The sequence below is a fragment of the Protopterus annectens genome, chromosome 15.part0 (assembly GCF_019279795.1).
Source record: "Protopterus annectens isolate FY-2018-M chromosome 15.part0, PAN1.0, whole genome shotgun sequence".
NCBI lineage: Eukaryota > Metazoa > Chordata > Ceratodontiformes > Protopteridae > Protopterus > Protopterus annectens.
Window position 1 is genome coordinate 511,946,443 of NC_056749.1, and position 13,908 is coordinate 511,960,350.

A 13,908-nucleotide genomic window follows, 5' to 3' on the forward strand; every position below is an offset into this window, starting at 1 on the left:
GAGTGGAAATTGGATCCACAAGTCTTCAGCATGATAACAAGGAACTGAGGATGCCCGGACATAGACCTACTTGCCTCCCCTCACAACTGCCAATTACAAAGATTCTGCACAAGGACGTATCACAAGCAAGCATGGAAAGTGGATGCTCTATCTTTCAGCTGGAAAAACATGTCAGTATATGCCTTTCCTCCTCTGCCTCTCCTCCCCAAGGTACTCCTCAAGGTCAGACAAGAGAAGCCAAAAATGATGCTGATTGCCCCAGACTGGCCCCGCCAGCACTGGTACCCAATCCTAAAGAGCTTGTCTCAATGCCCAGCTTGGACATTACCTCAAATTCTTCACTTATTGACCCAACAAGACAGTCAGATACTGCACAGCCAAATCAGGACCTTAAACCTGGCAGCATGGCGGATAATGTAGCCATTCAAGACACACCTCTCTCTAAAGCAGTGATGGATGTTATCTTAGAGGCCTGGAGGCCTAGCACCAGAAAATCTTATGCAGAAAAATGGAAGAGATTTTGTGCTTGGAACCAGGCACGAGGTATTGACACGACTGTTCCAAATATTCCTCAGATTTTGCAATACTTAACTGAGATGCTGGATAAAGGCCTTTCTTTTTCTTTTCATCAATTAAAATTCATGTCTCTGCCATTTCAGCTCATTACAATACAGAACCACCTATTTTCTCTCATCCATTGCTAAGGGAGTACCTCAGAGGAGCCAAAAACATAAGACCTCCAAGGAGAGCTCCAATACCTGCTTGGGACCTCAACTATGTCTTGGAAAAACTCACACTACCTCCGTTTGAGCCAGCCTCTGCAGCTGATATAAAATTCTTATCCTGGAAAACAGCTCTGCTACTAGCAATAACTTCTGCTAGACTAGTCTCAGAGTTACATGCACTCATGGCTGTGGAACCCTTTATCATTTTCCATCCTGACAGGGTTTTTCTAAGGACAAACCCTACATTTATGCCTAAGGTAGTGTCCAGTGTGGCCCTTAACCAAACAATTCATTTTCCTACCTTTTACCCAAACCCACAGAATAAGGGTCAGAGAATTCTGCATTCTCTGGACATTCACAGGCAGCTATGCTTCTACTTGGATAGAACTAAAGCTTTCAAAAAGACTGAACAACTTCTAGTGGCATATGCTGCAGGATCACAAGGAAAGCCTATCTTAAAACAGACTATTTCAAAGTGGATAGGCCACTGCATTTGTTTCTGCTATTCACAGCATGGCAAATCAGTGCCTAAGGGCATTAGGCCACATTCAACCAGTGCAGCAGCCACTTCAGCAGCCTTCCTCAGAGTACCACCAACCAAAGACATCTTAGAGACTGCAACTTGGAGTTCAGTGCATACTTTTACAAAGCACTAAGACTTACCTCTCTACTCTAAATCCAGGGCAGGCTTTGCCACTGCAGTTCTGCAGGGCCTGATAGCCTCTCTTAATCCTCTTTAGCCAGCCTCCCAACCTCAGCTTTGGGATTCAACCCAATTGTAATGACTGCAACAGTGAAACACGATGAACATAGTACAGTTGTGTACCTACCATAAATGTAGATGTTCGAGTGTATTCACTGTTGCAGTCCAAGTTACCCACCTCCCATCCCCCTTTTCCTTGCTGGGACTTATCGTTACTTCTCTATTCTATACAACCTATGTGGTATATTTGCTTGTAGATGAAGGAAAAGTTGTTTTTTGTGTATGCATGCTTATTGGCATAATTTAGCCTACCTTTTTAGGGGCACCTGACATCTGGGGCAAGAAAAACTGAAGAAAATGGCGTCTGCTGCATCTTTTATACCCCTGGTGCACTGACGTCAGGGAAGAGGTGACAGCAACCGACACCGGACCCAGACTTTTGAACTCGGGCCGACTCCGGGTAGCCTGCCAGCAGGATAACCCAATTGTAATGACTGCAACAGTGAATATACTCGAACATGTACATTTATGGTAGGTACACAACTGTACTTTTGCCACCTTCCACAAATCTGTATAACCTTGACAGTATAGCTACTTACAGGTCCATTACCTGTTGCCTCAGTGTTAACAAAGAAAACCTTAACTTATCACACTGGCTGACGTGTACCACTACCAGGAAAATAAAATTCATGATCTTCAGAACAGGACAAGAACTTCCTTCACTCACAAATAATTTGAACAAACTCTTGCAGTCAGAAAGAACCCATGAAAATCATACCATATTCAAGTACTTCAGCAGATTGTAGACCTTTCCTCAGCTTTCAATTTCATGTCAGATGCAAACTCCAAAATTAGTAGTCTCCTCTTCTGGGCTAATAAAGGTACCACACTTATTGTCTGCAGATGAAAAGGCAGCTGTAAACAAAGACAGCTTACTCACTCAGCTTGAATATGGCCTTTCCATTATTGCCAAAACATCCAAGAAAAACAAAATCAAGCAAACAGCACCCAGTCAGATTTTCAGATTTATCACACTGGTTCTCCAAAGAGAACAGCGATCCATCGTAGCAAATGCAAAGTGGATGTCTAAACATGAAATATGTGCCTGTACTCTAGCATCTCTAACTCTCACATACGTCAAGACATCAATTGTTAAGCATTGCTACTTGCCCTTTTCCCAGTCTTCATACCTCTTAACCTAGAGACATCAAATATCTGGACAAAGGCCCACAAAAAGTAGGTACAACTGGCCAAAAATCTGGACACTAATTAACTTAATATTTGCATTCATACTAATATAACCCCACCCACTCCAATGGAGTTGTGGGATATAGCGACATTCAAGTGATAATTGAGAAAACGTTCCCCGATTTAACATTAGCTTTGGAAATACAATTCCAGTATAGGTGTAAAAGAACAGAACATACATCAATAGTAATTCATCTAAGAGCAAGTCTAGGGCAGAAGTTAGAGTGGCATTTGAAGTCACTGAGGACAGCAGCATACCAGGTTTTGTAAGAGCTTCTGGCTCATATCATTAGCAGATATCCTACATAGTATATTCTTTTTATTTGTGTGTTTACTAGTGCTTTTGACAATTTTGTAGTGACACTTATGTGCTTACATTCACATTTACTTGACAGGCTACTTTTAGATTAGGCTTAAAAAGTGAAATAGAGTTGATGGGCAGCACACTCTTTGCAAAAGGTTTAAATTCTAAATTGGACATGCCACTTAGCGCATGTATTTGAGAACAAATGTAGAGGAATAGGTTAAATACTTTTAATTTGAAAATAGCATATTTGGCATTCTTCCTTTGTTCTATGGTATTATATGCAGGCATTCTGTGCGCACTGGAAGTCTCCCAGGAGCCATGTTTCATGGATGCTAGAGAGTGTGACTTTGTTCTCATGAATTGTACATTTGACAGCATGGTTGTTAAAAATTTTCAGCAGTATGTCCAAGTGCATGAAAAAGCACCTGCATAGGTTTTGAAGGAATCTGTTAGCAGAACTTGTCAAGTACATCCGAAAATGATGGCAAACAGAGCAGTAGGTCGCAGTCAATTTGTGATGAACCTTGCCAAGCTGGAGGACTCTGCTTTCTACTGCTGCAGAATAGTATACACTGTTTTTGAAAACCTTATTTATTGTACAGTAATACTTGCCATCCATTTATTGTGTTTTTGTAACTGTACATGAAACAATTTCCCTTTCAGGAAACTGTAGTACATTAATTACATGAGTGTCCTGGGCTTTGAGATTAGGGATAAATAATCTCGAATGGTGATTGCACAGTTGTATCCGTAGCTGTGAGGACATTTCTTGAAATTGGGCCTGTATCTTGCCTTGCTTACATTGCGAGTCCAGTGCATAACAACTTGTCCTTGGCGCCCTGTATTGCTGTATTCCTTTACGTTAGGAATGCAAACATTTTGCTTCACCTCATGCCTCACTAAACACTCAGCTGTGCAGCTATGTTAGCATTCTGTTACTGTATCCAAAAACAAAAATAGGCAGCAACCTGTAGAATTCCAACCAGTTTATTGTTAGCGCTTTCATTCAGAAAATACATTAACTTCTTCAGACAAAGAAAAACCCCAAGAGTCCTCAGTTAAAATAATACTATCAATTAAGATGAGATAATTAATTATAAAACCAATTAGCATAATTTAAGAAATTTAAAGAGCCAGTGTTATACAAGGTAAAATGTATATGTGAATAAGTATAAATGCTTTTTTAAAAAATCAGCAACAATTTTAAAACCACAACACATCAGTCTTATTATTTATTTTCTTATGTGTATAAGTTAATCTAAATACTGTTAAATGCTAGATAACTTAAACAGCTCAAACAAGTGGAAATATAAAATTCATGTAAATGTATAAAGATAAATGTGTATAAATAAATATTCATAAATTCATTTAACTAATAGAAAAGTTGTTATACAGCCGAATTTCATCTTTGAAGAGCTTTTAATTTCAAAATACATTTTATCGAGCAGTACTCATTAAGCCCTGGTGGAACATGTGCATATGTTTTAATTTGCCAAACAGGTTCTTTTTCTTCAAGTTTTAATTCCCAGGGCCCACCTCTAATGTTCCTATTTGGTGTAATATTGTAAACTGGAATTTGTGTGTGGGGTGTTCTAAAATGTGTCTAGCCAAAGCATTTGTGGTATTACCCCTACTAATTTGGTATTGCTGTTCATAAATCCTCTGCTTAAACATTCTTTCAGTTTTACGAATATAGTAGCTTTGGCAGCATTGGCATAAAGCAGCATATACTACTCTTGCTGTTTCACAGTTAAATTTTCCATTAATGATGTAGATTTTATTATGTATGCAAACTTTATTAGTTACCATAATATGCTGGCACTGCTGACATCTCCCACACTTTCTCATCCCCCAGTTGTTGGGGCATTTTTGATTGTTCCTTTCCAACAAGTCTTTAAAATTTAGGCCTCTTCTATGTGTAATATGTGGTCTGCCTCCCAATTTCATATTAATTGCACTGTTCTCTCATATTATATCCCGATTTTTATTCATAATATTCTTAATAGCATGTGCATCAATAGAGAAAGTAGTAAGAAAGCTTATTCTACCATCATAATTCCTAATACTAGTCTCCCTATGCTCATCAGGGGGAGTATCACCTATTGTTTCTCCATAACCCTTGCATAGAATAGGTTTAAAATGGCCAGTAGTCCTTTTAGTAAGAACTTCTTCAAACAAGTGTTGAAAAGGCTGTTCTGGGTAGCCCCTTTCATGAAACATGACTTTCAATATGTTACATTTAAACAGAAATTCAGTCTCTGATGAGACCATTCTGGCTGCCCTAACCAGTTGGCCCTTAATAACCGCCCTTTTCTGGTGGAATGGGTGGCTACTACTAAAGTGTAGAAAAGTGTTTGAGTAAGTAGGTTTCCTGAAAATAATAGTCTTAAATCTGTTGTTGGAGCTATCTTTAGATAGTGACACGTCCAGAAAATTAATGAAGTCTGTGTTAAACTCAAAAGTGAAATCTAGGAAGTCTGTATATTTGAACATTTCATTAATAAAAGTTACTGAATCTAGACTTCCTTTCCACATAAAAAACATGTCGTCCTGATATCTAGTGTACCATTTTACATTTTCCTTAAAAAATGGGGTTCTGGAATAGGAAATGTCTTTCCCAAAAATGCCATGACTGAATTTGCAAAACTGCCTCCACATGGGGAGCCCATGGCTACCTCAATTTTTTGCAAAAAAATATTCTTTGTCAAAAAGCATAAAGTTGTTATTCAAAACTAGATCTAATAAGGACGCAATTACATTTATCTCTTGCTGGTCCATCCCTTTAAAAATAGGAATTCACTAACCCATTCAATGCCAACCTCTTGAAGTATGACTGTTTATACAGATAATTTATATCTACCGTCAAAAAATTACACACTCGATCAAATTCAAGAGAATTAATATTCTCTTAAAAAAAAAAAAAAAAAAAACAGGAATCCTTACAAATTTGGGGTTCACTGCAAATAAATGGCTTACGTTTACTGTCCACATATTTAGCACATGCATAAGTAATAGATCTCTTGCCATCCACAGTTGGCCTAAAAGGTGGATCCATTATGCTTTTGTGGATTTTGGGCGATACAAATAAAACTAGTGTTACTGGTGCCGGCATGCATAGTTAATTATATGTGTCTATGTCTATACTGTTTTCCAAAACAGGTCATTTAAACTTTCTTTGATTTTTCTGTGTGCACTATTCACTTCATTTAAGCTAAATTTTGTTAATATACTCCACTTCGTCCATGAACACAAGGCTGATCTTTATCTGGCTTCATTACCCTAACATGGCAAATTTTCAACAAGTTAAGTAGTTCAAATTCATCAACTGTCATATTTTTAACTTGTCTCTGTTGATTTTTTGCCAGTAAAGACCTTCTGTCCATCTCACACATACGTTAGAATATGGCAAGAGACTCATTAATAGGAGGGTTGAAAATACTAGATATACCCAAATCGTGTATAGCAGACCCATTCCCAAACAGAACTGCTAGGTTCATTTTACATATGTATAACTTTAAGTCAATGATAGTTCTTGCTATATCAGTTCTCTTATCTGGTATGAATGTTAATCCTTTAGCCAGTAGCTATTTAACTAATAGAAAAGTTGTTATACAACCGAATTTCATCTTTGAAGAGCTTTTAATTTCAAAATACATTTTATCGAGCAGTATTCATTAAGCCCTGGTGGAACACGTGTATATGTTTTAATTTGCCAAGCAAGATGTTCTTCGTGATTCACTGTTGCAGTCATTACATTTGGGTAATCTGCTGGCAGGTTGCCCTCAGTCGGCCTGAATAACAAAGTCTTGGGTCCTGCGTCGGTTGCTGTCTCCTCTTCCATGACGTCAGGTCGTCAGAGGTATAAAATATGCAGCCGACGCCATTGTAATCAGTCTTTCTTGCCGCGCGGTGCCCGAAGCAGAAGCAGTTCGCAAGTGCTGGTCGGCTGACTTCTGAAATTTTCGTTTTCAAGTTTCAGAACCAAAGTCCTCAAACTAAAGCTAAGTACCCCGTTGGGGAAACTTTCTTGCTCCTTACCAATGTCAGTAAAAGTTAATAATTGTATTACTTGTGGGAAGCAACGTAAATAGAGTGAACAGTCTGGTGCAGGAATGACAACGATTGATGTCTCGGCTCGGACTGTAAAATGTTTAATATCACAAAAAAACAGAACACACGTTAAGCGCTTTCATCTGGCTGGCAGACTTCTTCAGAACAAGATTAATAGTTACTGCACTCATTAAATACCAAAGTTTGGCGCCAAAAAAACTAAGAATTTAAATTTAAAAACATACTGCGTAAATGCAATAAAAAAAATTTTAAAAACATACTAACCAAATATGTTGTAAAATAGAACAACTACATATTTGATATATATTGCTTAATATATATTGCTTAATAACAATACTCATACTATATGCCTGTAAGTTGATATATCGTGGCATGTATTTAAAAGCCCATCTATAAAAACTGTTTAAACTATAAAAACTATTTGGACTTAATTAAGTAAGGTTTAATACTAATGAAATCATTGATGCCTGGGTAACTGGTGGCATCAACATAAATCTGCCACCTACTCTCTTTCATAGCCAATAATGCTTTGATATTTCCACCATACGGTGAAGGTCCCACTGTATCAAGGATATTAAATTTGAAATAATGTCTATCATTACTATGTGAAATGTGCCGATATAAGGCATTCTTGTTATCCTGAGTTCTAATACTGTATTGGTGTTCGTAGATGCGTCGTTTAAATTGTCTCTCGGTCTTGCCAATGTAGAATGCATTGCATTCCACACATGTAGCTAAATAAATCACAAACTTGGTGTTACAATTACCATATCTGCTATATACATATGTTTTATTAATATTGTCCAGCTTGCATCCCTTATCCTCATTAATAAATTTACATTGGTTACACGCTCCGCATTTTTTGGTAGATGTGCTTCCTCCTTTCTTCTTAATGCCATTAGATTCCAACAACTTCTTTATATTATAACCTGTTTTGTATACAATATTGGGATGCATACCCAATATCTGTGTTAAGTCATCGTTGCGTATAACCTGATTCCATCTATCCTTAATAAAAGTTTCAATGTTATGAACTATAGATGAATACATTAATACACATACCCTTCGGCTGTGTTCGTCTCCAGGGTTATTAGCTTGTGTTGAAATCACACTACCAAAATTCCCTAATAGGGACATATACTTTTTACCCCATTCACTTGTGACATACTTGACTGTGTCATTCAAAAGGTTTACTGGGTACCCCCTGATAGTGAACATTGATTTAATGAGTTCCAATTCTTTTAACATAATCTCCCTAGTGGAGGACATTCGGGCAGCCCTAATGCATTGCCCTTTGAAAATATTTTTGAACACGTGGGGAGGGTGATTACTACTGTATACCAAGTAATCATTGGAAAAAGTCTCTTTCCTATAAATACAAGATGTAAACCCATTGTCCCCTTGGCTAATATAAGTGTCCAAATACGCTATGCCACTAGTACTAATGGAGTGTGTAAACTTGAGGAATTCTGTTGTATTATTAATGTAACTGATGAAATCAGAGATCTTATCAATAGGTCCATCCCACAGCACAGAAAGGTCATCTAAAAACCTGGTGTAATGAACAATGTGCTGGTAGTATTCTGATTTGAACAGGTGTTCGGATTCCCATTCAAGCATCGCCAGGTTTGCAAATATGGGAGCACAAGCTGCCCCCATAGCCACACCCCTGGTTTGTTTGAAAAACTAATTTTCAAACTGGATGTAATTGTGGTCCAAGACCAACCCCATCATGTCTGTAATGAGGCAAATTTTGTCCCAACTCAAGCTGGAGCATTTCCTCAAACTACTACTGAAGTACTCTAAGCCCAAATCCCTGGGGATGCAGGAGAATAAGTCGGTTACATCAGTAGTAATATAAATGAGGTTGTTTCTCCATACTTGGGATGTTAACTGGCCCAAGAACGTCCAAGAATCTTTAATTAAGTGTGGAATATTTTTGTACACAGGCTTGACCCATGTGTCGATAGCTACACCCAACGGGAAGGTTTTTGCTTTGCTTCCTGAAATAATAGGCCTAAAGGGAGGGTGTGTTAAATTTTTATGGACTTTGGGGATACCAACAATCGTGGCTAATATAGGATATTCCACCTTTAGAAATTCGTATGTCTCAAAGCTAATCCTATTGTCCAACAAATATTCCTCCAATGCTAGATCAATACGCTTGTGACCTATATTGATTTCGTTGAGAGAAATAGCATCGTAATTCCCTGATTGATACAAAATGTGATATATATCATTGATGTAGTCCATTTTATTAAATACAACAATCCCTCCCCCTTTGTCTGGTTTCATTAACCTAACCTCTTTGTTGTTCACAAACTTCCATAGGCACTTATATTCATCCTCTGTCAAATTTGCCTGTGGACCCATATTGTTGCTATTCTCAACCTTAAAATTATTTCTGAAACTATAGATGTCATTACAAATTATTTTCTCAAAGCTGGCCACTTTTGTATTGCTTGGAGGTATATATGTGCTCCTCTTTTTAAGACCTTTGGGTACCGTATTGGTATTTTCACCATTATTTTGTCCAAATTGTATGGCTAAATTTAGCCTCCTACAGTATAATTTCACTTCTACAATTGTGTTCACCAGGTTGAAACCAACAGTAGGAATGAATTTCATGCCTTTTGAAAACACACTGAAAAATTCTTCAGTTATCTCAAGGTTGGTGTAATTAAACACATTGAACCCTTGTTTGGAATAAATAATATTGCTTCCAGTACTGTCATATGTTTCATTTATACCAACTACCACTTCCTGATGATTGTCTGTATGCCTAGATTCATTATTGTGTTCGAAACCTGGTAAATAGGGATATTCAATGCCATGGTCAAATAATTCATTAACATGTTCTATATTTGTGGTGTCTACACCACACATAATTTTCAAGGGTCTAATCATCTCATTCTCCTGTTCCTTGTTACATATATGTTTTTTGATGGTGGGTAAAACCTGCCCCCTTGAAAATTCATATCTCCATCCATATTCCTGTGTTCATTATGAACATCCCTATCATAGTCCTTGGTCATACAATTCTTTGGCCAAATGTAAGCCCTTTGATTATCATATTGATCAACATCACAAACTATTTTCCTTTGTTTCCTTTCGTAAATTAAGGTTGCTTTATGGTTGGCATCTATAAACTGCTTGTTGTACAAGTCATTCCATTGACTGAACATGTCATTGTTAATGATGTCCACATTTAATTTGTCCACCTCATGTATTAAACTAGACAATTTATCATCATTTTTCTGGATCAATAATTTGATATAATTGAAACCAAAACTATAAAAACAGTTTATTGAACTCCACTATAGTTTCATGGTTCAAATCCTGCCCCATCGGTACTTTAAAAAATCTAATACCTTTGGGTACAACTTTTAAAGCTATACATTTACTAAAATAGGCATTTTCTATTTTTAAATTTTTAATGGCTGTAAGTTTTTTACCCAAAGCATATATCATTTCCTTAATACTGTCTTTCGAACTTTGTTTAGTGCCATTTATACATTGTTCATTATTACATCCACCATCGTATTTGTTATGTTTATCAAAATCAAAGTTATCATTCAAAAAATGGTCCAAATGACCATTCATTCCTTCACTACTTATTTTGTCCATTACAAGAGTCTTATACTTGTTGTTAATCCCTCCTTTAAAAGCGTTTGGACTGGAATATAAATCAGTACCTTTTATATTCTCAGCTTGCTTCCTAGCAATGGCTGAGTATGTTTTCACAGGTTGCAGGCGTTTAGGTCGAGCCCCTAACCGCTCAGCCTCGTCACGGACATGGAAAAGGCTAAAGTCAAAAGTGAAATCACCCAACAATGACTTGCTGATGTTTAAATCCTTGTTTTCACTCATAACACATTCTTGAGATGAAAATAATCCACCATCTCCTCGATTACCTTGTCCGTTAGGTATTTCAATCTGCGTACTCGCATCTACAGCAGACACAACCACTCTCCTATCAACGCGAGAAACTTCCTCTCCGGACAAACTGAGCTGTTGCTTGTCCCTGGTGTTGGTATCGCCAATCGGGTTAATAACTGACAAGGAACGCCCGACAAGTTCGAGTATTCGAGACACTTCCTCCTTGAGTGCAGTGATCTCCAAACGTATATGAGCTAAGTCCACGTTGTCCAATGAAGCCTGAGAACCCACGTTGTTCTCCATACCAGACACTACCGCAACTAGACTCACAGGCAACAACGTAAATAGAGTGAACAGTCTGGTGCAGGAATGACAGCAATTGATGTCTCTGCTCGGACTGTAAAATGTTTAATATCACAAAAAAACAGAACACACGTTAAGCGCTTTCATCTGGCTGGCAGACTTCTTCAGAACAAGATTAATAGTTACTAGTTACTGCACTCATTAAATACCAAAGTTTGGCGCCAAAAAGCTAAGAATTTAAATTTAAAAACATACTGCGTAAATGCAATAAAAATTTTTTAAAAACATACTAACCAAATATATTTTTTGAATGATAACTTTGATTTTGATAAACATAACAAATACGATGGTGGATGTAATAATGAACAATGTATAAATGGCACTAAACAAAGTTCGAAAGACAGTATTAAGGAAATTATATATGCTTTGGGTAAAAAACTTACAGCCATTAAAAATTTAAAAATAGAAAATGCCTATTTTAGTAAATGTATAGCTTTAAAAGTTGTACCCAAAGGTATTAGATTTTTTAAAGTACCGATGGGGCAGGATTTGAACCATGATACTATAGTGGAGTTCAATAAACTGTTTGATAGTTTTGGTTTCAATTATATCAAATTATTGATCCAGAAAAATGATGATAAATTGTCTAGTTTAATACATGAGGTGGACAAATTAAATGTGGACATCATTAACAATGACATGTTCAGTCAGTGGAATGACTTGTACGACAAGCAGTTTATAGATGCCAACCGTAAAGCAACCTTAATTTACGAAAGGAAACAAAGGAAAATAGTTTGTGATGTTGATCAATATGATAATCAAAGGGCTTACATTTGGCCAAAGAATTGTATGACCAAGGACTATGATAGGGATGTTCATAATGAACACAGGAATATGGATGGAGATGTGAATTTTCAAGGGGGCAGGTTTTACCCACCATCAAAAAACACATATGTAACAAGGAACAGGAGAATGAGATGATTAGACCCTTGAAAATTATGTGTGGTGTAGACACCACAAATATAGAACATGTTAATGAATTATTTGACCATGGCATTGAATATCTCTATTTACCAGGTTTCGAACACAATAATGAATCTAGGCATACAGACAATCATCAGGAAGTGGTAGTTGGTATAAATGAAACATATGACAGTACTGGAAGCAATATTATTTATTCCAAACAAGGGTTTAATGTGTTTAATTACACCAACCTTGAGATAACTGAAGAATTTTTCAGTGTGTTTTCAAAAGGCATGAAATTCATTCCTACTGTTGGTTTCAACCTGGTGAACACAATTGTAGAAGTGAAATTATACTGTAGGAGGCTAAATTTAGCCATACAATTTGGACAAAATAATGGTGAAAATACCAATACGGTACCCAAAGGTCTTAAAAAGAGGAGCACATATATACCTCCAAGCAATACAAAAGTGGCCAGCTTTGAGAAAATGATTTGTAATGACATCTATAGTTTCAGAAGTAATTTTAAGGTTGAGAATAGCAACAATATGGGTCCACAGGCAAATTTGACAGAGGATGAATATAAGTGCCTATGGAAGTTTGTGAACAACAAAGAGGTTAGGTTAATGAAACCAGACAAAGGGGGAGGGATTGTTGTATTTAATAAAATGGACTACATCAATGATATATATCACATTTTGTATCAATCAGGGAATTACGATGCTATTTCTCTCAACGAAATCAATATAGGTCACAAGCGTATTGATCTAGCATTGGAGGAATATTTGTTGGACAATAGGATTAGCTTTGAGACATACGAATTTCTAAAGGTGGAATATCCTATATTAGCCACGATTGTTGGTATCCCCAAAGTCCATAAAAATTTAACACACCCTCCCTTTAGGCCTATTATTTCAGGAAGCAAAGCAAAAACCTTCCCGTTGGGTGTAGCTATCGACACATGGGTCAAGCCTGTGTACAAAAATATTCCACACTTAATTAAAGATTCTTGGACGTTCTTGGGCCAGTTAACATCCCAAGTATGGAGAAACAACCTCATTTATATTACTATTGATGTAACCGACTTATTCTCCTGCATCCCCAGGGATTTGGGCTTAGAGTACTTCAGTAGTAGTTTGAGGAAATGCTCCAGCTTGAGTTGGGACAAAATTTGCCTCATTACAGACATGATGGGGTTGGTCTTGGACCACAATTACATCCAGTTTGAAAATGAGTTTTTCAAACAAACCAGGGGAGTGGCTATGGGAGCAGTTTGTGCTCCCATATTTGCAAACCTGGTAATGCTTGAATGGGAATCCGAACACCTGTTCAAATCAGAATACTACCAGCACATTGTTCATTACACCAGGTTTTTAGATGACCTTTTTGTGCTGTGGGATGGACCTATTGATAAGATCTCTGATTTCATCAGTTACATTAATAATACAACAGAATTCCTCAAGTTTACACACTCCATTAGTACTAGTGGCATAGCGTATTTGGACACTTATATTAGCCAAGGGGACAATGGGTTTACATCTTGTAATTATAGGAAAGAGACTTTTTCCAATGATTACTTGGTATACAGTAGTAATCACCCTCCCCACGTGTTCAAAAATATTTTCAAAGGGCAATGCATTAGGGCTGCCCGAATGTCCTCCACTAGGGAGATTATGTTAAAAAAATTGGAACTCATTAAATCAATGTTC

The 13,908-nt window shown here is 37.1% G+C and overlaps 1 protein-coding gene across 1 annotated transcript in view; it reads left to right on the plus strand.

Annotated features, from left to right (window-relative positions):
* Positions 1–13,908, plus strand: part of LOC122789852 (THO complex subunit 2-like) — a 2,223,396-nt gene that overhangs the window by 1,579,643 nt on the left and 629,845 nt on the right. Inside the window, exons 10-11 of the mRNA XM_044057286.1 lie at positions 11,864–11,987; positions 12,314–13,779. Coding sequence (XP_043913221.1) covers positions 11,864–11,987; positions 12,314–13,779 — 1,590 coding nt within the window. The remainder of the gene's footprint in view (positions 1–11,863; positions 11,988–12,313; positions 13,780–13,908) is intronic.